We start from the raw sequence: 24,875 nt of genomic DNA, 5'->3' as shown, positions 1-24,875 counted from the left end.
TTTCCCAGAGGGCCCTGTGGCCCGTCGCTCTTCTCGCAGGAACGCGAACGTTTCGTCACGCCAGGCGGGACCGTTAGATCCGTGAGGTGAGATTCGATCGGCCGCGGAGGAACTGATTCAACTCTGCCCGTTGCGACGCGAGGAGACCCGAAAGGCGTAAGTTGAGGAACCCGGAGGCAGGTACCGAAATGGGTCATCCGACCCGTGCGAGCGGAGCGGCCTGGAAAGGGGAAGGTTGTGGGATTGTGTGTGTGAGAGGTTGTGACATTGAGACCTGTGTGCGATTATCGGTTGCCCATCATTGTGGGGTTGTGACTGCGTGTGTTCTCATGGTGATGTGGGATTGTGACCCCGCGGCACTGGGGAGGGGGGTGTCTTGCGACTGTACGAGAGTAAGTTAACTGTATGTGTTCGGTGGTGGGTATATGACAACTGTGTTACCAGGTGCAGCTCTCTGTGTGCAGGTGTGGAGTGTTTGTCGCATTGGTTTCAGTATGACCGTGCCCAAGATATGGGGCACTGTGTCTGGTATGGGGTTCCTGTCATATGTAAGAGTGTATATAACTCCAGGACTCTGTCCCCAGAGAACCTTTGTGAAATTTGGCCAGATTATAGCTCCTTGACACCAGGGACCTCAGCTTTTTCCTGAGACACGGATTAGGCAGGATGCCCCATTCTCCTCTGATTTCCATCCCCCGTGTGTGGTGGGAGCTGTGCCTGGGACTGGAGCTGACCTCTGACCAGACCAGTCTGGGAAATAAGGAAAACGTGGTGTTTTGCAATTACTTTTTCCTCTCCCAGTTCCGCCCTTCTCTAGGTGCAGAAGAGAAGGAAAGAATGCACAATGAACTTCTACAAGCAATGTCCAAGGTGTGTTCGAGTCTCCTCTTTGTTTTCTTTCTTCTGAAAGTTAAATGATAAGAAAGATGCCATTTAATTGTAGGTCCCTCTGATTTCCCTCTTAGAGAAAAGAGTAGGCCAGCCTGGTATTAAAACCCAACAGCACCAATATATTTAATGTTTACTTATTTGGAAAATGGCTCCACGTCTGTTTGTGGACTTTTCTTCTTTTTAAATGCAATATTTGGGACGCCTGGGTGGCACAGAGGCTGAGCATCTGCCCTTGGCTCCGGGTATATGCTGGGTCCAGGGATCCGGTCCTGCATTGGGCTCCCTGCGAGGAGCCTGCTTCTCCCTCTTGTCTATGTCTCTGCCTCTCTCTGAGTGTTCTCATGAGTAAATAAATAAAATCTTAAATAAATGCAATATTTGTTATTACTTTAAAATAAAAATATGAGGTGCGTAGGTGGCTCAGTCGGTTAAGCCACTAACTCTTGATGTGGGCTCAGGTCTTAATCTCAGCGTCCTGAGTTCAGGCCCTGCATTGGGTTCCATGCTGGATATGGAGCCTACTTAAATAAAATAAAAATAAAAGCATGATTATTTTAGAGAAAACACAGAATTACCAAAACATAAAATGTGATCACTAAAATAACTTAATGTTTTGATTAATTTTTATTATTTTTCCAAAATCAAATTATACTGCATTTACCATATTATGTCCTACATTTTCACTAAAAAGTATCATTCTCTTGTGTTGTCAAATGGTCTTTGTAAGTACAATTTTTCAAAGATAAATATTTCTTTATATGAATGAGTTATAGTCTATCCTTTTTTCCAGGTCAGTTATGTCAGACTTTGAAATCTTTAAATATTTATTTATACACACACACAACACACACAGTTTTGAAATTGGACTTCCATGATTAATAATGAGATTGAACACCATTTCATATGTTTATTGGTTATTAGGGTTTTGTCATTTGTGACCTGCCTCTTCAGATCTTTTTACCTTTTTGCTCTTGGATTATCTCTTGTTGATTCATAGGAGTGTGGGTCCTTCATTGATAGTTTTCTACTGTTTAGATTGTTTTATCACTCTGTTAAGGTGGTTTTATGAATACAAATCCTAACTTTAACACAATTAAATTTATCCAATTTTTTTTCTTTATGGTTGGTGCTTTTTGTATTTCAAGAAATCCTTTCCTGTCCCAAAGTTATACAGATATCCTTCTATATTTATGCTTAAAGCTATAACTTTTGCTTTTTGGGTTGGCTGGCCCAGTTGGTGGAGCATGTGACTTTCAACCTTGGGGTTGTGAGTTCAAGCCCCACATTGGGTGCAGAGATTACTTAAAAATAAAATCTTTTAAAAAGTTTTGCCTTTCCCATTTATATATTTAATCCCCCCCCCCAGCTGGCTTTCATGTATGATGTAAAGTGGGGCCCAAGGTTTTTCCGTCTTATAAATTCCTCCCTCGCTTTCTCAGAACCAAATATTAGTGCACTGTTCCCATTTCAGATGTATCCAAATACATGTAAATCCAGTCTGTATGTGTGTGGGTATATTTATGAGCTCTATCATAGTATCACAGTCTCAATTTTTCTAGCTTCCCTCTCGTTTGAAGGTATTTTGGCTTTTCTTCCTCTGGCTGTTTTTTTTTTTAATTTTTTTTTATTTATTTATGATAGTCACAGAGAGAGAGAGAGAGAGAGAGAGAGGCAGAGACACAGGCAGAGGGAGAAGCAGGCTCCATGCAGGGAGCCCGACGTGGGACTCGATCCCAGGACCCCAGGATCACACCCTGGGCTGAAGACAGTGCTAAACCGCTGGGCCACCCAGGCTGCCCTCCTCTGGCTGTTTTTAAGACTTTTTCCCAGTTGGTTTTTTTGGGTTTTTTTTCTGTAATTTTAGTATAACATGTCTAAGTGTGCCTTTTAAAAATTTTATCTGCTTGGGATTTGTAGAGTTTTTTGAATTTGTGGATAGGTGTTTTTTATTATGTTAAAGAAATTGTCAGCCATTTTCAAAGATTGCCTCTTCCTTATTCTCTCCCTCTCTCTCTCTCTCCTTTCCCTTCTCAGGCTCTGATTAAACATAGATTAGAATTTATCATTACCCTTTTTTGTCTCTTAATCTTTTTTTTTTTTTAAATTTTTATTTATTTATGACAGTCACACAGATAGAGAGAGAGAGAGGCAGAGACACAGGCAGAGGGAGAAGCAGGCTCCATGCACCAGGAGCCCGACATGGGATTCGATCCCGGGTCTCCAGGATCGTGCCCTGGGCCAAAGGCAGGCGCCAAACCGCTGCGCCACCCAGGGATCCCTCTTTTTTGTTTTTAGAGTTGATACTCTAGGTGTCTACTCTCAATTTTTAAAATGGTGTGTTTGGTACAGAGGCAAAGGAAATCAGGTTAAGAATCAATCACCCCAAATGTATTCAGCTTAAGACCTTCCTCTCTGAGTTCTTTAGAAGATGACTGAGTGTTTCCAGTCCATTCTCCTGTGCCAAAATCCAGAGTATCTGGCTCTTCTCTCCCATCAGCCTCTAATTACACTTGCCATTTCTATAGTGAAGATTGTTGCCCAATATTAATTGGAATAATGCTAGTTATTATATAATACTCTATAATAGTATAGTACAAGATAAAAGGAATGAAATGAATTTTGTTCTCAGAAGCTAATAAAAAAATTTTTTTAATTTTTCTACAAAATTAATCTCTATATCCAAAATAGGGCTTGACCCTATAAACTTGGAGATAAAGAGTAGCATGCTCTACTGTCTGAGCCAGCCCAGCACCCTCTCCCCCTTTTTAAAACCTAATGTTTAATCAGGAAATATTTGAACCATTCATACTAAAATCAGAGAAAAGATAAGGATATACACCATCACCAGTGTTATTTAAATTGTTGCATTGGTATTAACCAAAGTACTTAGACAAGAGAAAAAATTAGGTTAAAAATTAGAAAAGAGGATGTAAAATTATCACTTCACAGATGATATGAATATGTACCTCGAAAACCAAATCAGCCTATAACTTGTACTTTGAAATAAGCCGGACTTCATAGGAAGCAAGCAAAATAAATTTTTCATAATTTCTACTTTCAACTCTGGGCTAATTTTTTTTGTTGCCCTGGATAAAAACTTGTGTAATCCCTATAATTGTTTTGATCACTCTTTAGTATCCTTTTTTTTTTCCAGTGATAAAGTCAGTCTCAATTTACAAATTATAATCTCTGGTTGAGTGTAATAATATGTAAGACTCATTTGGAATCTTTTCATTGGGGGTGCCTGGGTGGCTCAGTCAGTTAAGTGTCTGCCTTTGGCTCAGGTCATGATCACATGGTCCTAGGCTGAACTCTGTATTGGGTCCCTGCTTGCAGGAGCCTACTTCTCCCTCTCCCTGCTCATCCTCTCTGTTTCTCTCACTCTCTCTCTCTTTCAAATAAATAAATAAAATCTTAAAAAAAAATAATAAAGCCTTTTCTTTGAGTTTAGATTTGCTGTAAGCTAGAAGCTTACAGTGTGAAAAGAGAGATACACTAAACTTTTCTTCAACCTAAGTTTCTTTTCTCCCACCCAGTAGGCTGTTTTTGACTCCTATGGGGTTGCAGTGGGTAGAAAAGAAGAGGTAAGGGAAAAGACTTATTTGACTGGTGCTATTGTTTTGGTCTTAGTCCCTCTTGCTTTTCTGGATTTTCAGCACTGACTCATTTTCTTATAGGGTGCTTTGATAGTATTCTCAGAGAATTCCCTGCTGGAAACCTCTCATTGTACTTTCATGTGACATGGGCAACACATCTTAAAATGGCTACTTTTTTTTTTTTTAAGATTTTATTTATTTATTTTAGAGAGAGAGGGAGAGGAACAAGCTGGCTTGATGCTGAACACAGAGCCTAATGTGGGGCTCGATCCCATGAGATCATGACCTGAGCTGAAATCAAGAGTCAGGTGATTAATTGACTGAGCCCCCAGGGGCCCTTGAATGGCTACTTATAGTATCTGTCTTACACTTGGGGATTCTGTGATCTACTGCTTTGTTGGGAATCACACTGTCCCTCTCATGGTCCAAAAAGAGAACTGGATGCCAGTCTCTGTGCCTGTGCCCTCTAAACTCCAAGAAACAGCAAAAATTCTCCTAAACAGTCTCATTCTACTTTGGACCCTGGAGTCTAAGATGAAAGAGAAGTAACCTAATTTTTCCTATGGGATGGAAATGTGTGTCATCTTTCAACAACCAGTTTTGGGGCACCAATTGAGTCCTACAATTTAATGCAGTTCTGACATTAATTACCCAGAGTTAACACAGAGCCCCATAGGTTTAGGAACTTAGCCTTACAGACTACCCTATTTCAGACAAGTGTTACAAGCCTTGGGTAGCCCAAAGGCAACTGCACTTCTGCCCAGCAAACCACAAATTGAGGCATTCCCACAATGCCTACTCAGGTACAGTAATTGATTAGAATGACTCCTAGAACTCCATTAAGTACTATATTTATGATCACAGTTTTACTACAAAGAATACAATTCAGGAGCAGCCAAATGGTAGAGATGTATGGAGCAAGGTATGAGAGGGAGGACCATATCTGGAAAGGATCTTAAGGATTTTGCCTAACAAAATGGCAAGGTTTTTTCATAATGTTTATATTGTGGAAAATTCTAGTAAAATTATAAAAGTTAAGGAATTTATGTTAATAGGGAATAATTCTTGTAACAGTCATAAGGGAACTGTAATTTTCAAGAAAGTTAAATTATGCTCTTGTCTAAGATGGTGATGTTTTACTTATTTTTTAAAGATTTGAGAGAGCATGAGCAAGAGGGACAGAGGGGGGAGGGGGGAGAGAGAGAGAGAGAGAGAGATTCTGAAGCAGACTCCATGCTAAGCGTGGAGACTGATGTAGGGCTCTATCTCACAAGCCTGAGATCATGACCTGAGCCAAAACCAAGAGTTGGATGCTTAACTGACTGTGCCACCCTGGCATCCTGATAGTAATATTTTAAATTAATGTTCAGCCAATTTTGCGTTTAAAAATTTCAAGAAATTTTAAAAGACTTAATGAAAAATGGCAGAGCTTTGTCCCAGTACCCAATCCCACTCCCCTCAAGTGGATACCCTCAAATTTTTTTCTGTTTCTCTTGGCAGGTTTCCTATATTTTCTCTTTCTTTTTTTAAAGATTTAATTTTTAAGTAATCTCTGCACCCCACATGGGGTTCAAACTCACAACTTCGAGATCAAGAGTAACTTGTTCTACCAACTGAGCCATCCAGGTGCCCTCTTCCTATATTTCTTTTTCTTTTAAATATTTTATTTGAGAGAGAGAAAGAGAGAGCAGGAGTGGGGTTAGGGGGAGAGGGAAAGAAAAGGGAGAAGTAGATTCCCTGCTGAGAAGGGAGCCTAGTGTGGGGCTCAGTCCCAGGACCCTGAGATCATGACCTGAGCTTGAAAGGCAGATGCTTAACCAACTAAGCCACCCAGGTGGCCCCTTTTTTCCAATATTTCAAATTCATATTCCTATATTGCTATTTTTTTAAAATATGCTATTTATTTATTTATTTGGGCAGGGAGGGTCAGAGGGAGAAAGAGAGAAAATCTTAAGCAAGCTCCACACATAGTGCAGAGCCTGACACCAGGCCTAATCTCACAACCCAGAGATCATGACCTGAACTGAAATCAAGAGATACTTAACACCCAGGCGTCTCCATTGCTATTTTTTTAATAGACATTTCCTGGTGACTTTCTTGAGGTAAATATGGTTTGATATTTCCCATATCCCATTCCTCACTTCATGTTCCTGTAAAAGAGTTATGTCACAAGTTTTCTTTAAACCATTGATAGTCATCTAATTAGGACCTTGCAGATATTATTAATCTGAGCCAAGTAGTACACTAGATCCAAGTTCTTTTCAGTACAATTTTTACAGTTTTCTGAGGGTAAACTGGTTTGTTTCCTCAGTTGCCTCATTCCATATATGTGTAGCTCTTTTCTTCCCCAAATCTACTAACACTGCTTCCAGTTGCCTATCTAAAATACTTCCCATGTGATCAAACTTATTATTAGGTCTTTATTTTTCCTTGTAGATATCTTTCCCATAGTCCTTTGTCTTCCTGTTTCTAGACATTGCTCCCTAGTTCTGGTGCCAGATAATGTCCTGGAACACGCATCTTGTAGTTTCTGAATATAGTATCTTTCTTTTTCTTAATTTACTCCCTACTTTTGATGGAGTCTGTAGCCCAGGAGCTTCTGTTAAAAGCAAATTGGAGATATTTTTATCTTTCCCTGCAAATGTATCTTCATACTAGCTTGAGTTTTAATCTTACTTGGTATATAATTCTCACACTAGCTTTGACTGGGTATAGAATTCTAGGCTAGGGGGGATCCCTGGGTGGCTCAGCTGTTTAGTGCCTGCCTTGGCCCAGGGCGTGATCCTGGAGTCCCAGGATCGAGTCCCACATTGGGCTCCCTGCATGGAGCCTGCATCTCCCTCTGCCTGTCTCTGCCTCTCTGTGTGTGTCTCTCATGAATAAATAAATAAAATCTTAAAAAAAAAAAGAATTCTAGGCCAGAATTCATTTTCCTTTGTAATATTAAAGGAATATTTTTTTTTCTTACTTCAAGGAGTACTGTTGAAAAGTCCACTGTGATTTTAATTTCTGAAAATTTTTGTGTGATCCATGTTTTCTTCTTGGAAGCTTTTAGAAATTCTGTTTTTCCTTGACATTCTGAAATTTTACTCCAAAATATAAGATGTTTTTTTTAAAGTACATCACATTGTTCTGTCTTTGGAGTCTTAAAGGGAAAATGTGGGAAGGGGGAAGGAATTCACCTATATGCACTCTTCAGTATAACCAGGCATTGACCATTGAGCTGTATGTTTGCTATTTCATAAGAAAAGTTTACTTGCATATTCCTTGATAAATCCCTCTCTACACAGGAAATATGTCTTCTACTGACATAATAGACTTCCCTTCAATTTGCTTAATGATCTCTGTTTCTTTCTATAAAGCTTTCTACCACCATCTCTACTACCATCTTATTTATTTATTTTTTAAATCTCCTTCAACCGTAAAAGCATGTTTGTTGTTTCAGGGGTCAATGATGTTCAGGGATGTATCTGTAAACTTCTCTCAGGAGGAATGGGAATGCCTGGACTCTGGTCAGATGAATTTATACAAAGAAGTGATGTTGGAGAATTTCAGCAACCTGGTTTCAGTGGGTAAGGATAACTTTATCCCCCCAAATTCAGAGTCTGCCCTTGGAAATGTCTCCTTTCTCCATTGTTAATTATTTGTTTCAAGTAACCAGCTAAATTTCTGCTCCTTGTTCCTCAAGGAATGGTTTGAGTTGGAATGGAATGGAAGAGTTGAAAATAAGCAGCTCCAATGGGCTGAAGCTTCATCTTCATCTTTCTCTGGTCCTTCCTATAGTGGCATCTTTTTCTTGATCACCAAGGGACTGGATCTGATTTTTGAGACACCCACAGCATAACAATGTCCCGTGTCTTTTCTTGTGATCAGGACTTTCCAATTCTAAGCCAGCTGTGATTTCCTTATTGGAACAAGGAAAAGAGCCCTGGATGGTTGAAAGAGAGCTGACAAGAGGCCTTTGTTCAGGTGAGAGAGATGATAGGGTAATGATATTGTCCCATTTTTTTTAACTGGGTTGTCTTTTTATTTTTGAGTTATTATATATTCTAGATACAAGTCTCTTATCAGCTATATGATTCACAAGTATTTTCTCCCATTTAGTGAGTGTGTTTTCACTCTCTTGGTTTTGTCCTTTGAAGCACAAGTTTTTTATTTTTTTATTTTTATTTATTTTTTTAAAGATTTTATTTATTTATTCATGAGATACACAGAGAGAAGGAGAGAGAGGCAGAGACACAGGCAGAGGGAGAAGCAGGCTCCATGCCAGGAGCCTGACGTGGGACTCAATCCTGGGACTCCAGGATCACACCCTGGGCCAAAGGCAGGCGCTAAACTGCTGAGCCACCCAGGATCCCCAAAGCACAAATTTTTAATTCTGACGAAATCCAGTTTATCTATTTTTTCTTTGGTTGCATGTGCTTTTAGTGTGAACTCCTTTAAGTTAAGAGCCTTCATAATTAAGTTTATTAATAGGTCCTGGAAATAGGAAAATATTTCACACTTACCCTATTATCAGGTAAAAATTTTATGTCAATTATATCCAAAAAAAGTAAGATAAAACAACAAAAGAAGCTTTTTTCAATTGTAGACACAACTTTAGTTTTACAGTTTAGCCATAAAGTAGAATAAACAACTAAAGAACTCACCAATGCAGAGCTCCATTTTTTTTTTTTTTTCCTTTCTGGGAGGCACAAGATATTTTAAACAGACTCACAGGGAAGATAATAATCCAGATTCTCTGTTTTCTCACTTAACAAAGAATGAAGGGATCCCTGGAAACAGATTTCCATTATCCCTATAGAAATAGCCATAAAATCAGATTTCTAATCACCGTAACTTACCAACCTTGCACAAACCAGAACCCAAACTAGACTTGGCCTAACAACGAAACCCAAGCAAGGCACATTGAGAGGGGTGTAGTGGACAGAAAGTGAATGAAAGTAGAGTTTTATTGCTGCTTGGGATGTACTGAGGCAGCCAAGAAGAGAAGACTGCTAGGACTTAAATAGCCTGCGAGGTACACTTCTCAAGTCACACACTTTACTGCCTCCTGTAGATAAGTCATTTGGACATCTTGATGGGATCTTCAAAATCATCAGAGTATAAAACTTCTCAAAAGTTAAATATAACTTTTCTAAGTATATGATAAGCATATTTGAAAGATTTATTTAGCTCATTAATGAGAGAACCAGAAGAATGGTAAAGCTAGTTCAAGTTATCTGGAAGAGACTGAGTTCATACTGTCCCAGAGAGAAAGAATGCAGGAATCACATCACTAACTTGGATACAAAAACTAGTTATTGACTTACAGGATAATAAATTTGTAACCTTAAGGCTGTCTTTTCACCAGACAAATCATTTGCAACCTGTTGTTCTCCACAGCAAGTTTTTGTTCTTTATTCAGTTACTTTCTAGATTTTTCCAGTAGATTGTGTTGCTGTTGTGAGCATCTACAATTTTCTAATTGGTATTATTGGTGCAGAGAAATATTTTTTTTTAATTTTATTTTTTTTGGTGCAGAGAAATATTATTAGCTTTTTTAACATGTGAAAAGTTTAGTTTTATTAGTTATTAGGGAAATGCAAATTAAAACTGCAGTGGGATATCATTATCTCACTTGCAACGTGGGCAAAAATTTAAGACTAACATTAGTAAGGATAGATGAGCATGTGGAGCAGCACCTTCAAGCTGCTGGTGGGATGTAAATTCTTATAACTGCCTTTTAAAATTTTTCTTTTTAAATTTAATTGTCAGGGGCACCTGGGTGGCTCAGTTGGTTGAGTTTCTGCCTTTGGCTCAGGTTGTGATCTCAGGGTCCTGGGATCAAGCCCCATGTCCAGCTCCCTGCTCTGGGAGGAGTCTGCTACTCCCTCTCCCTATGCCCCTCCCCGCTGCTGTGCATGCGTCTCTCACAGATAAATAAAATCTTAAAAAAAATAAATATAATTGTGATAAGATCATTTAACATGAGATCTACTCTCAACAAATTTTTAAGTGTATGATACAGTATTGCTAACTTAAGGCATACTATTATATAGCAGCTCTCTAGCAGTTATTTGCCTTACATAATTAAAACTTGCTGATTATCAACTGCTCATTTTCCTATAGCCCCAGTCCTTGGTAACCAACCACTCTTAGTAACTACTTTTTCACTTCTATGAGTTTTGCTCTTTTTAGATGTATTTGTCCTATAACTGTATTTGTCCTATAACTGGCAGGTTTCATGTAGCATAGTGTCTTCAAGGTTCAAAGATTTTCTTCTTTTTAGGACTAAATATTCCATTGTATGTATACAGCATATTTTCTTCATCCACTCATCCATCTATGGATTTCGGTTGTTTACACATCTTGACTATTAAACATATGAGCACTAGTATCTCCTCAGGATCCTGATTTCAATTCTTTTGGATAAATCTCCAGAAGTGGGATTGGTGGATCATATGATAGTTCTATTTTTAATTTTTTGAGGAACCTCCATGCTGTTTTCCAGAGTGGCTACACCATTTTGCATTTCCCCCAGTAGTGTACACGAGTTCCAATTTCTTAGCATCCTCACCAGCATTTATTACTTGTTTTTTTTTTTTTATGATAGCCATCCTAAAAGTAATAACCGATGTTTCTTCATGACTTTGATTTATGTTTCTGTAATGATTAGAGATTGAGCATCTTTCATATACTTCTTGGCCATTTGTACATTTGCTTTAGAGAAATGCCTACTCACATTCTTAATTCGTTTTTTAGTCAAGTTATTAGTTCTTTTGCTTATATATTTTAGAAATTAACCACTATCAAGTACATGTTTGCAAATATTTTCTCCCATTCCATAGGTTTGCCTTTTCACTGTTTTGATTGTTTCCTTTGCTGTGCATAAGCTTTTAAGTTTGATGTAATCCTGTATGTCTATTTTTACTTTTGTTGCTGTGCTTTTGGTATCATATCCTGAAATCATCACTAAGGCCAGTGTCACGAAACTTTTCCCCCTAAGTGTTCTTCTAGAAGTTTTACAATGTCAGATCTTATGTTTGCATCTGCTCTAATCTTTATTATTTCCTTCTATGTGCCAACTTTGCGTTTAGTTTCTTTCTTGAGGTATGAGGTCATATATTTGTGATTTTTCTTCTTTCTTAATATATGAACTATAAACTTCCCTCTTTGTCCTACTTTTTCTTCATCTGAAATATGTTTTTGTTTGTCTCAAGATATTTTTTAGAGGCACCTGGGTGGCTCAGTCGGTTAAGCATCTGCCTTCGGCTCAGGTCATGATCCGAGGGTCCTAGGATCAAGACCCACATTGGGCTCCCTCCTCAGCAGGGAGCCTGTCTGCTTCTCCCTCTGCCTGCTGCTCCCCTCTTGTGCTCTCTGCCAAATGAATAAATAAAATCTTTTTTTAAAAAGATATTTTCTAATTTATTTATTTTGACCAATTGTTTGTTCAAAAGTATATTGTTGGGCAGCCAGGATGGCTCAGCAGTTTAGCTCTGCCTTCGGCCCGGGCAGTGATCCTGGAGACCTGGGATCAAGTCCTGCGTCGGGCTCCCTGCATGGAGCCTGCTTCTCCCTCTGCCTGTATCTCTGCCTCTCTCTCTCTCTCTCTCTTTTTCTCTATCATGAATAAATAAATAAAATCTTTTTTTTAATGTATTGTTTAATTTCTACATATCTGTGAATTTTCCAGTTTTCATTCTGCTATTGATTTGTAGTTTCATTTACTGTTGTCAGAAAAGATACTTGGTATGATTTCAGTCTTCTTAAATTTCTTCAAGACTTGTTTTGTGACCTAGCATATGATCTCCCCTGGAGAATGTTCCATGTGCACTTGATAAGAATAGATCCTGCTACTATTGATTGAAATGTTCTATTTAGATCTGTTAGGTCCATTTGATCTATAGTAGTATTCAAGTCACGGTTTATTTTCTGTTTGGTTGTTTCATGTATCATTGCAAGTAGGCCATTGAAGTGTCCAGTTATTTTTGTCTATGTCTTGCTTTAGTTTTGCCAGTGTTTGCTTTATATATGTAAGTGCTCTGATATTGAGTGCAAATATATTTATAATTGCTGTATCTTCCTGGTGAGTTGACCCTTTTATCAGTAAATAATGTCCTTCTTTGTCTCTTGTGACTGTTTTTTACTTAAAGCCTGTTTTGTCGGATATAAGTATAGCCACCCCAGCTGTCGTTAGGTTACCATCTACATGGAATATCTTGTTCCATCTCTTCACTTTCAGCCGATGTATGAGTCCTTAAGTCTCAGGTGAGTCTTTTGAGGACAGCATATAGGTGGATCTTGTTGTTTTATCTGTTTAGCTACTATGTCTTGATTGAAAGGTTTAGTCCACTTATATTTAAAGTTACTATTAATAGGAAGGATTTACTGTTGCCAGTTTGTCCATTTTCTGTTCTTATAGTTCTTTTGTCCCTCTTACTCTTTGCTTGCTGTCTTTTTGTTTCTTTCATTTTTTTTTTGTATTGATATGCTTTGAGTCCTTTCCATTTCTTTTTTATAACCTCTACAAGTATTTTCTTTGTAGTTATCCTGGGGCTTTCATAAAATATCTTGTAACAATATGTTTTAAGCTAAGAACTCTTTTTTTTTTTTTTTAAGATTTTATTTATTCATGAGAGATACAGAGGGATCCCTGGGTGGCGCAGCGGTTTGGCGCCTGCCTTTGGCCCAGGGCGCGATCCTGGAGACCCGGGATCGAATCCCATATCGGGCTCCCGGTGCATGGAGCCTGCTTCTCCCTCTGCCTGTGTCTCTGCCTCTCTCTCTCTCTCTCTCTCTCTCTCTCTCTCTGTGACTGTCATAAATAAATAAATTTTAAAAAAAATTAAAATAATGAGAGATACAGAGAGAGAGTCAGAGACACAGGCAGAGTGAGAAGCAGGCTCCCTGTAGGGAGCCCAATGCGGGACTCGATCGTAGGATCCCAGGATCATGACCTGAGCCAAAGGCAGATGCTCAACCGCTGAGCCACCCAGGCATCCCTAAGCTAAGAACTTAATTTCAATCACATGCAAAAATACTTCTTGTTCTCCTGTATGTAGTGTTATCAATGTGTCAAGTTACATCTATTCATGGTATGTCTGTTAACATACTTTTATTTCTAGTTATTTATAATACTTTTGGCTTTTTATTTTTATACTAGAATTAAAAGTAATTTACCCTCTAATGTTACAGTATTACAGTAGTCTGTGTTTGTCTATATATTTTCCTTTACAAACAGGACTTTATACTATCTTATTCTTTTGTGTTGCTGTTTACTATCATTTCATTTTAGGTTGGAAAACTTTCTTTACCATTTCTTGTAAAGCAGGTCTAGTGGTGATGAACTCCCTCAGGTTTTGTTTGGGAAAAGTCTTCTCTCTTCTTCGTTCATAAAGGACAGGTTTTCTGGGTATAATGTTCTTGAGTGACAAGTTTTTTCTTTCACCACTTTGAATATATCATCCTGCTTTCTTCCAGCCTTCAAAGTTTTGCTGAATAATCTGTTCATAGTCCTGTGGGGGTTCCCTTGCATGTGACAATTCGTTGTCTTTTTTTTTTTTAAGATTTTATTTATTTATTCATGAGAGACACACAGAGAGAGAGAGAGAGGCAAAGACACAGGCAGAGGGAGAAGCAGGCTCCATGCAAGGAGCCAGATGTGGGACTCGATCCGGGGTCTCCAGGATCACACCCTGGGCTGCAGGCGGTGCTAAACCGCTGCGCCACCGGGGCTGCCCAATTCGTTGTCTCTTGATGCTTTCAAAATTCTCTTTGCCTTTAAAGTTTTTATTTTTTAAGTAATCTCTACACCCAAAATGGGGCTTGAAGTCACAACCCTGAGATCAAGAAGTTGCACAATCTTCCGACTGAGCCAGACAGGCACCCCTCTTTGCCTTTGACTATTGACAAAGATATTATGATGATGTCTGTGTGTGACATATGTCTCAGTGTGGATTTCTTTGTGTACATCTTTTTGGAATACTTTGGTTACCTGAGTCTGGATGTCCCATTTCCGTCCTCAGATTGGGGAATTTTTCATCCATTACTAATTTGAGTAAGTTTTCTTATACTTTCTTCTGCCTCTAATTCCCATAACGTGTATATTGGACCATTCCTTGGTGCTCGTAAGAACCTTAAGCTTTCTTCACTCTTTTTTATTCTCTGTTCTTTTTGTTCCTCTGATTAGAGAGTTTTGCAAGACCTGTCAAAATTCACTGATTCTTCTGCTTGCTCTAGACTATTGAATGTTGAATCCATCTATTGAAATATTCATTCAGTTATTACGTTCTTCAGCTCCCAAGATTTCTGTTTGTTGTTTTTCAAGTTTTCTGTCTCATGGCTGGAATTCTCCCTTTTCTCATGCATTGTTCTCTTGAGCTCATTGAGTATTTTTATGGTGGTTATTTAAAATTCTTTGTCAGGGAATTCCTCTGCCTACATTTCATTAGGGTAATTTTCTGGAGGCTTATTTTGTTTCTTTGTTTGGATTATGTTTCCCTGTTTCTTCATTTTCTTTCCTTAATTCTTTGTGTTGGTATCTACATGTTTAAAAAAATGCCACTAGTCCCATTCATTATGGATTAGCCTCATAGAAGAGAAGACCTTCAGCAGTCAGACCTTCTGGGAACCTCAAATGTTCATGCTCATCCAAACCACTGTCTTTATTAGCTACTTCCAGGTGTTTAGAGTATGCCAAGTCCCATCAATGCTCTGAAACAAGCACCAATTTCTCATGGGCTCCTGAAGAAATTAGAACATTGGATGTCTGATCCAGTTTCTTCCGCTTTCCAGAGAGAATGTGGGAACTGGAGCGGTTTGTCTGCCAGCTCTGCTCTAGAATGGGGGAAAGGGCTCTGGCAAGTGTTTGCATGCTAGTCTGAGTCATCTTCTTTGTTCTCAGTGGCTCCCGGGTGTCTAGAATATGTCAGGTCCCTCCAGGGCTGTAAGATAGAAGCCAGTTCCTCAAGTAATCCCCAGAAAATTTGAAACATTTGATGCACTCTTTCCCCACCTAGAAAGAAACTGGGAGCTGGGGTTTTTCTTCCACTTACTGTGTGTTAAACTAGGGGACAAGATCTGGTGCCTTCATGCTAGTTCAAATTACCCCCTTCATTTTCTGTAGTCCCCAGGGGCCCAGTGTATGCCAGGTCCTATCCACAGTCTGAGATAGGTGAGACAGAAACCAGTCCTTTGGGTAGCTCCCAGAGAATTTAGAAAAGTGGATGCATGGTCCAACTCTTTTCATCCTCAAGGAGATGGTGGGAGTTGGCGTTTTCCACCCATTCATTCTGCCCTAGGCCAGGAGGAGTAGTTATGGTGAGTTTGTTTGCTAGTTCAAACTACCTTCTTTGTTCTTGGTGGCCTTTGGATATCTTGAATCTACTGGGTCCCATCAGCACTCTGAGACTGATGAGACAGAAGCCAGTCCTTTAGGCAAACCCCAGAAAAGTTGGAATGTTTGACACACAGTCCGCCTCTTTCCTTCTCCAGGGAGAAGCTGGGAGCTGAAGTTTTCCTCCCACTCACTCTGCATTGAGCAGGGAAAGGAGCTGTGGTGAGTGCCTGCATGCTAGTTTAAACCAGTGCTTTTGTTCTCTGTAGTCCCCAGGAGCCTAGGGTATGCAGGTCTAATCAAGGCTCCACGACAGTCAGAAAAGTTGAGATATTGGATGGGCGTTCCAACTTTTCTGTATTCAAGAAGCTGGAAGTTTCCTCCCAGTTATATGTCCCTATGCCAGGAATAGGGATCATGGTGAGAGGGTGTCTTCAGGTTTCCTACTAGTTTTGATATGGCTGGCTTCACACTTGCATAGCATGCAGGATTCTCTTAATTGGTTTCTAGATTTCTTTCAAAGGGAATTGATCATGTATTGCTGTTAAGTTGGTGTATTTATGGGGGTCAGGAGAATCTAGCACTTATTATTCCACCATCTTTCTGATGTTACTCAAAATACTATTAATTTTTATAAGTTGATCTTTAACGTCTAAACTTTACTGAAGTTAATTTTTTATTCTTTTGGTTTTTCTAGTTAGATCATCATATTATCTGCATATTATTAGATTTATCTCTTATAATCCTCACGCTTGTTTTTTCTTTGCTTATAATGGTTGCCAGGGTTGTCTTATTTAGTAACATTGGTAATAGGCATCCATTTCTTTTTCCTCATCTTCTAGGGACCATATCTAAAGTTATTCACTTAGCTGCAGTTTTTGCCATAGTTCTGATAACTTTTACCAAGTTACAGCTATTACTTTGCAGTGCTAATTTGCTCAGATTGATCATAAATAGGTATTGGCCACATCCTACAGGTTTTCTGTATCTGTCAAGATGATCATGGTAGTTTGTGTTCTTATTTCAATAACAGTTGTACCCTCTGATATGTAGCCATTTTGGCCTGTGAGTTCATGTTCCCAAGAGGGTATCAATCACCTTATCTAGCAGTATGCCAGGGGATAGACCCAGGTCTGTGTCCTTCCAGGTAGATTTAAGTAATGGGGGATGAACTTAGAATGACGAGCCCTAAGACCTAATGATACACTGCTAATAACTTTTATTTGCTACTTCTCTACCACGTAATTCTTCTCATGTTTTGATCTTTCAACATTTACAAAGCAGCATCATCTACAGGAAGAGTATGCCTTCCCTTTTTGTAATTCACCAACTCTAGGGATTTTAATAGTTGAGAAGGTAGAGGAACAGATTCCTGAGAGCAGATAGTCAGCCATTCTTCTGTCCAGCAGGACTTTTTCTTTACCACTAGATTATTCTACTTACTCAGCTGCTTGACCAGTGGCCACCAATTTCTGTGGTAAAGGCACAGGCCACTGATCCTAGGGCATTTCAGGGAAAGGACAAATCAGAGTTTTGATACTTTTCTACCGGGCTAGCCTCTCCTTGCCTCCTGTTACCACCTCTTCAGGCAAGTAGACTCCACCCTCAAATACACACAGGTTTGCACCAGTCTTCAATCTCCCTAGGACATTTTGCAATATGCATCAGTTCCACACAAAACCAAATTCTCTATAATTTCTCCAGGGTCAATTGAGAAAGGAAGCCAGAATTTTGTGCACATTCCGAGTTTAGGAACTTTTGGGGTTTTAAAAAATATTTTTTCATTATTATATTTTCAGTTTCTAAAAACTTTGTGTTTTCTTAGTCTTCCTTTATTTAGAATCTTATGCCTGTTTAATTCTGTTATTTCTCTGAGGTTATTATATGTTTTGACATTTTCTTCTGTTGCTTGCATTGTTTCCTCACAGATACTTTTTTGTCTTTTGGGCTCTTTTTTTTTTTTTTTTTTTTTTTATTGGTGTTCAATTTACCAACATACAGAATAACACCCAGTGCTCATCCCGTCAAGTGTCCCCCTCAGTGCCCGTCACCCACTCACCCCCACCCCCCTCCCTCCTCCCCTTCCACCACCCCTAGTTCGTTTCCCAGAGTTAGGAGTCTTTATGTTCTGTCTCCCTTTCTGATATTTCCCACACATTTCTTCTCCCTTCCCTTATATTCCCTTTCACTATTATTTATATTGTTGTGGGCTCTTCTTCACATTAAAAAACATTTCTCATATGTCTGATAAACAATGGCTTACTGCTCATTTTTAAGTATGAGATACTAAAAAGGTGACTGGAACTTCTGTGTTTAGGAATTGGGTCTTGTTTACTTTAGGATGATCTGGTTGGGTTAATATACTAAGAACAGCCTACTTTTAGTAATTGGTCTTTTCTCTTATGCATATTTTTTTTCCTGTGAGAAGAGACCTTTATTTTCCTAGTTGAGGAAGTTAAGAGCCTATTATCAGTGTTCTGGGCATTAAATTAGGATAAAATCAACAGGGTTATTTCAGTATTGTGCCTTGCACAAATTCTCTAACAATAAATGGGTGTCTTATGCTTTAACTGAATTCTGACATTACCAGGAGTTAACATCATATCTGCAAGTTAAAGGGCAAGGTGCCCACCAGTTCAGGCACCATTTGCAACCAGAATCCCCAGGCTATCTGTACTTCTGTCTGACTAAATTTAAGAGTTTCACACACCCTCTCAGGTTTGATAATTCCTTAGAACAACTCAAAAAACTCCTGAAAAGCACTGGGCAAGGTCTAGGAGGTACCAAACATAGGAAATTCTACACCCAAAAAGTCAAGGTATGTCATCCTCCAGGTACATCCTATAGTTACCAACCAGGAAGCTTCCCCCCAATCCTTGCCCTGAGTTTTTTATTGGGGTTTGATTGTGTAGTCATGAGTGCCTAGATTCTCCCTCTTGAAGCTAAGTGCCCACTGTGAATCACCGCATTAGGATAACTCAGGTCTGATCAAAAGGAGCTTGTGAATAACAAAAGACTTTCCAGTCAGGAAATCCCGATGGTTTGTGAAGCTCTGTGCCAGGAATAAAGACCAGAATCAGGAGGGCGGGGGGTGGGGGTGAATGGGTGACGGGCACTGAGGGGGACACTTGACGGGATGAGCACTGGGTGTTATTCTGTATGTTGGTAAATTGAACACCAATAAAAATTAATTTATTAAAAATAAAAATAAAAAAATAATTTAAAAAAAAAGACCAGAATCATTCTTTATCACAAGTATATCTATTTTCTGTTAATCTTTTGTTCAGTACCCATACCCACAGCTATGCTTGATGCTCCTGAGTTCAGATTCTCTCTGGTTCCATTTTTCTATATTTCTAGTTTTCTGTAAGAATAGGAAAATGTAAACCCATATAGGGGAAAGGATCCTAGCGGTTTCAATACTAATACAATCTTTGAATTCATTCTTCAGCTTTCAGCATTCTCTGTATACCCCACATTAAAAATGCCTGATGCCTCTAATTCTTGTGCATTTATGGGGATCTGCACTATCAGTGCTGTGGAATTCATCTACTGCAGGCTCAGTTCGCTTTTCTCTGGGCTGCAGACTCACTCATCACTCACTCATTCATTGACTTTCTAGCTTCCAGATTTTATTGCTACTGTCTCTTCTCCAGTATTCATTGTCCTAGGGAGGTTTTTCTTTCCTCTTGTTAAGCTTCTATTATAATTTTCCTGTGGATTCATGAATAAGCAATGGAAAACTCATGTTCAGTCTGTGATTTCTAACAGAAGTTGTCCCCCTTTTTATTAAAAGTACAATAGACACTCATTACTCAGAGATTCCACAAATCCATATGTATGAATTTACCTACTTGCTAAAATTTATAAACTCAGAATCAGTATTTGCAGTGCTTTCATGGCAGATACGCAGAATGGCAAAAAAAAAAAAAAAAAAAAAAGTACATGGAGTACCTCTCTTCTTCTCACAGTATATTTCATTCTTACTCTCTTCTTCCTCATATTCAAGCTATCTCTTTCCTTTTTCACTGGTATGAGCAAGATGCCATTCCTTTCTCTTCCAAAATCAACATCAGAGAATTCCAAGGCAAACTATTTTCAGTGAAGCCCCAATATATCAGGCTTTATCCATAGAAGTACCAGCCTACCATTCTTTTTTTTTTTTTTTTTTAATTTATGATAGGCACACAGTGAGAGAGAGAGAGGCAGAGACACAGGCAGAGGGAGAAGCAGGCTCCATACACCGGGAGCCCGACGTGGGATTCGATCCCGGGTCTCCAGGATCGCGCCCTGGGCCAAAGCAGGCGCTAAACCGCTGCGCCACCCAGGGATCCCGCTGCCTACCATTCTTGCCAGTTTCATTCAGGACTTTAGATTAGGGTATCTCCCAATGTGGATTTACCAACAACACACACTTTGGAGTTTCTGACTGTGATCTTCCATTTATACATTTTAATACATTTATTCCTCAATAGTCTTTTTAAATGTAGGTCAGAGAATTATCCACAAATTATAAAAAATACAGTGTGAGGCTGTGACTGTGATCTTCCATTTATACATTTTAATACATTTATTCCTCAATAGTCTTTTTTTATGTAGGTCAGAATTATCCACAAATTCTAAAAAATACAGTGTGAGGCTGTGTGTGAGGTGTGTGCTTATAAGCATGTGTATATGATTAGAATCACTGTAAAATATGGAGGGTATCCCCAAACAGGGTGTATTTATGAAAGTTTCAGGTAATTCTGATTTCACATTGGAATTTCAGGATGGAGGTCTTTATTTCCCTAATCACTCTTGAATTTCCTCTCTTGGCTCTCCTCAGTATCCATGCTTTTGTTATCAGTTTTGAAAATTGCTTAGCCATATTTGAGAACTGTTTATGCATTTACTTTCCCAGATGTTATTTTCACCTTAATCCTTTTTTCTGTTTTAGAATTTTAATCTCTCCCAAGATAGGAAAAATGAACACTTTTTTTTTTTTTTCCAGATCTGGAATCTATGTGTGAGACCAAGATATTATCTCTAAAGAAGAGACATTTTAGTCAAGTAATATTTGCTCACGAAGACATGCCCACTTTTATTCAGCCCACATTTCTTACTTCACATCAAAAAACTCTTAATGAAGAGAAACCCTGTGAATGTAAGATATGTGGAAAGGCCTTTAATCAGAACTCACAATTTATTCAACATCAGAGAACTCATTCTGCTGGAAAAAACTATGAATGCAAGGAGTGTGGGAAGTCCTTTAGTCGTGGCTCACTTGTTATTCGACATCAGAGGATTCACACTGGTGAAAAACCCTATGAATGTAAGGAATGCGGCAAGGCTTTTAGTTGTAGTTCATATTTTTCTCAACATCAGAGGATTCACACTGGTGAGAAGCCCTATGAATGTAAGGAATGTGGAAAAGCCTTTAATTATTGCTCAAACCTCAATGATCATCAGAGAATTCACACTGGTGAGAAACCTTATGAATGTAAAGTATGTGGAAAAGCCTTTACTAAGAGTTCACAACTTTTTCCACATCTGAGAATTCATACTGGTGAGAAACCTTATGAATGTAAGGAATGTGGGAAAGCCTTTACTCAACACTCAAGGCTTATTCAGCATCAGAGAATGCATACTGGTGAGAAACCTTATGAATGTAAAGAATGTGGGAAGGCCTTTAGTAGTGCCTCAACACTTACTAACCATCACAGAATTCATGCAGGCAAGAAACTTTATGAATGTAAGGAATGTGGAAAGGCCTTTATTCAGAGCTCAGAACTTATTCAACATCAGAGAATCCATACAGATGAAAAACCTTATGAATGTAATGAATGTGGGAGGGCTTTTAATAAAGGCTCAAACCTTACTAGACATCAAAGAATTCACACTGGTGAGAAACCCTATGACTGTAAAGAATGTGGAAAGGCCTTTGGTAGTCGCTCTGACCTTATTCGCCATGAAGGAATTCATACTGGGTGAAAGATAAACCCTGTTGATAGTCTTTTAATAATATCTTTAAAACAGGTAATGAAAAAATAATATAGTTTTTTAGGCTACTATAACAAAGTACCAAGTACCACAAAATTGGGTGACTTAAAACAATAGAAATCTATTATCTCATAGTTTTGGAGCTTTGAAATCCCAAATTAAAGTTGTTGGTAAGGTTGGTTCCTTCTGAGGACTCTGAAGATGAATCTGATCCATGTCTTTCTCCTGGCTTCTGATAACATCAGTCTTTGACATTCCTTGCTTCAAATCCATCACTCCAATCTCTGCCTGCATTTTTACATTGTATTCTGTGTATATCTGTCCCTGTCTTGTATAAGAGGAGACTCTTATTCAGGACATCAATTATATTGGATTAGGGCTCACACTGATGACCTTATCTTAACTAGATTACATCTGCAAAGACCTTATTTCCACGTAGGATCACATTCACAGATGCCAGAGGTTAAGGCTTTTACATATTAACCCATAACACTGTTAACGTTTTTTTTCTAACATATTTGTAAATTACTTTTATACATAACTTGTTAAATGTCCCTTACCTCCAAAAAAGATTCTGTCCCAGACTATTTCTTAAATAATTCTTTCCTCCTTATTGTATTACATTACTTTTTGGTTATATATTTGAGTTTATATTAGCTTTATTTTAGGGCTGTCTTTTCTATTGTTCTAACCCATATATCTGTTTTTATAGTACCAATATCGTATAGTGAGTTACATTACATAGGCTATCTTTCAATTCCTGGCAGAATTATAACTTTGTTTTTAAAGGCAGCGCTACTCTTTTTTTTTTCCTTTTGTAAAACTATTGTTTTCATTTTGTCAAAACAAAAAACAAACCACACACACACACAAAGAAAAAAGGTTATTTGTAAGCCTACCAAAAAAAAAATTACTACTTTCAAATTATTACAACATGTCCTTCCAGAGTTTATTTAGTGTAATCATGATGTGCATGCTGTACCATAACCTGCTTCTATCCTGCAGCTATTTCAGATGTCTGTCATTCTTCTTAATGGTATAATTTTTCTATGGTAGATTATCATTTTGCTGTATATTACTGAAAAACTTTATGATACTCACTGAAAATTTGCAGTTATAAAAGTTGCCTTCTAAACACAAATGTAGTGCTTTTGTTTGTTTTTCTTTAAAAACATTACATTTCAATGTCAAATAACTGGTGAAAAAAAAACCCTGATATTTTCTCCTTGAAAAATACTGCCAGTAGTTCCCTTGTTGTATTCACTCTTAGCAATTTGTTCTTTATCCTTCTAGACCTTTTTTAAAAATTACTTTTGCTTACAGATTTGTACACACACAACCAAATACATAAATATTTGCAACACTTGTAGAAAAGTTAGTACTGTTTTATAATTTTGTGAATGAATGTACATACACTAATGTGTTGGATTGCTGTGAGGATTAAATGAGTTAAATGTAAAGTGAGGGGTACTGGAATGGCTCAATTGGTTAATAAGCCTCTGACTCTTTATTTCAGCTCAGGTCTTGATCTCAGGGTCATGAGATCAAGCTTGGGGTCAGGCTCCATGGTGGGCGAGAAGCCTGCTTGGATTTCTCTCTTCCTCTGTGCCATCTCCCTCGTTTAAGCTCACTCTCTCAAAAGAAAAATAAAATGTTTGGGATTTTTACTAAGAGTATCTAGCAGATGTTATTTAATATGAGTATCAAGATCTTCACCATTATTGTTTGTACAAAGGACTTTAACCATGTTATATATCTTAATTGACTCCAGATAATTCAGAATGAGAAAGACCAGTGGGTATAATGTTTGTAGAAAAGCTGCTCACCAGCATTTATTACTTGTTCAGCATGAAGTTTAAAAAGGAAAAAGAAATCCTAAGATATAAAAGTCAAGAAAGAAAAAGAATAATTCTACGTTTACACCTATATTTCATACTGTGCAACAATATCCTTCCAGATAGCATGAATCAGAAGGAAATCAGTCCCTGAATTATATTTAAATGAATGAAAATGAGCACATTATGTAGAAAACCTGAGAGCAGCTAAATATGTATTCAGATAAAGTATAGCTGATTTTTTTCAAGTTTTTATTTAAATTACAGTTAACATACAGTGTAATATTAGTTTCAGGTGTAGAATTTAGTGATTCATCACTTATATACAATACTCACTGCTCATTACAACAAGTGTTTTCCTTAATACCCATCACCCATTTAATCCACGCCCCCCCCCAAAAAAAAAAACCTCCAGTAACTCTTAGTTTTTTATAGTTAAGAGTCTATTTCTGGTTTTAGGTATGCTGATAGTCAAACTCCAAGAAATATTAATAAATGAACTAAATGGGGCATCCCCAGTGGCGCAGCGGTTTAGTGCCGCCTGCAGCCTGGGGTGTGATCCTGGAGACCCGGGATCGCGTCCCACGCCGGGCTTCCTGCATGGAGCCTGCTTCTCCCTCTGCCTGTGTCTCTGCCTCTCTCTCTCTGAATAAATAAACAAATCTTTAAAAAAAATGAACTAAAGGTACAAGACAAAAAGCAAGGAGAATAACAGCAAACCACTTCAAATATAGAAAAAGTATTAGTAAAAATAAAAATAGCTCAAGAAAAAATTATTTCTTTGATAAAAAATATATCAATACAAATGTTGGTCATTTTGATGGGGAAAAAGAGATGGATGAAGACATGAGAAATAGGCATGATTAAGAGATTACTAATATGTGGAAATCTAGACAAAGTATACAATATTTGTGGAAAATGTAATTTGGGAGCACCTGGGTGGCTCAGTGGTTGAGTGTCTGCTTTCTGCTCAGGTCGTGATCCCAGGGTGTTGGGATCGAGTTCTGCCTCTCTCTCTGTCTCTCACATGAGTAAATAAAATCTTTTTTTAAAAATGTAATTAGAATTAAGGGATGTAAACCCTTAGTAGACTAAAATGATAAATGCAGGGGGAAAAGGTTTCATCTTTTTTAAAAATACTTTATTTGTGAGAGACACACAGAGAGGCAGAGAGAGAAGCAGGCTCCTCTCAGGGAGCCTGATGTGGGACTCGATCCCGGGACCGGAATCATGCCCTGAGCCAAAGGTATAAGT

The 24,875-nt window shown here is 38.3% G+C and overlaps 1 protein-coding gene across 5 annotated transcripts; it reads left to right on the top strand.

The window, feature by feature from the left end:
- The first annotated feature begins 68 nt into the window (after window positions 1-68).
- Window positions 69-23,459, top strand: ZNF829 (zinc finger protein 829). Of its 5 annotated transcripts, none has more exons than XM_055310725.1 (5): window positions 69-156; window positions 802-870; window positions 7,933-8,059; window positions 8,361-8,456; window positions 20,798-23,459. In XM_055310725.1, exons 2-5 carry the CDS (start codon window positions 838-840, stop codon window positions 21,775-21,777), a joined length of 1,236 nt encoding a protein of 411 aa, XP_055166700.1. In that variant the 5' UTR covers window positions 69-156; window positions 802-837; the 3' UTR covers window positions 21,778-23,459. The 5 variants fall into 5 exon arrangements, with proteins under 5 accessions (XP_055166700.1, XP_055166698.1, XP_055166703.1 ...); XM_055310723.1 differs by having other exon boundaries at window positions 99-180; XM_055310726.1 differs by lacking the exons at window positions 69-156; window positions 802-870 and adding an exon at window positions 15,966-16,029 and having other exon boundaries at window positions 8,041-8,059.
- The last annotated feature ends 1,416 nt before the right edge of the window (window positions 23,460-24,875 follow it).

The sequence above is a fragment of the Nyctereutes procyonoides genome, unplaced genomic scaffold (assembly GCF_905146905.1).
Source record: "Nyctereutes procyonoides isolate TBG_1078 unplaced genomic scaffold, NYPRO_anot_genome, whole genome shotgun sequence".
NCBI lineage: Eukaryota > Metazoa > Chordata > Mammalia > Carnivora > Canidae > Nyctereutes > Nyctereutes procyonoides.
Note: the sequence above shows the minus strand (reverse complement) of the source record. Positions and strands in the feature narration are given on the sequence as shown.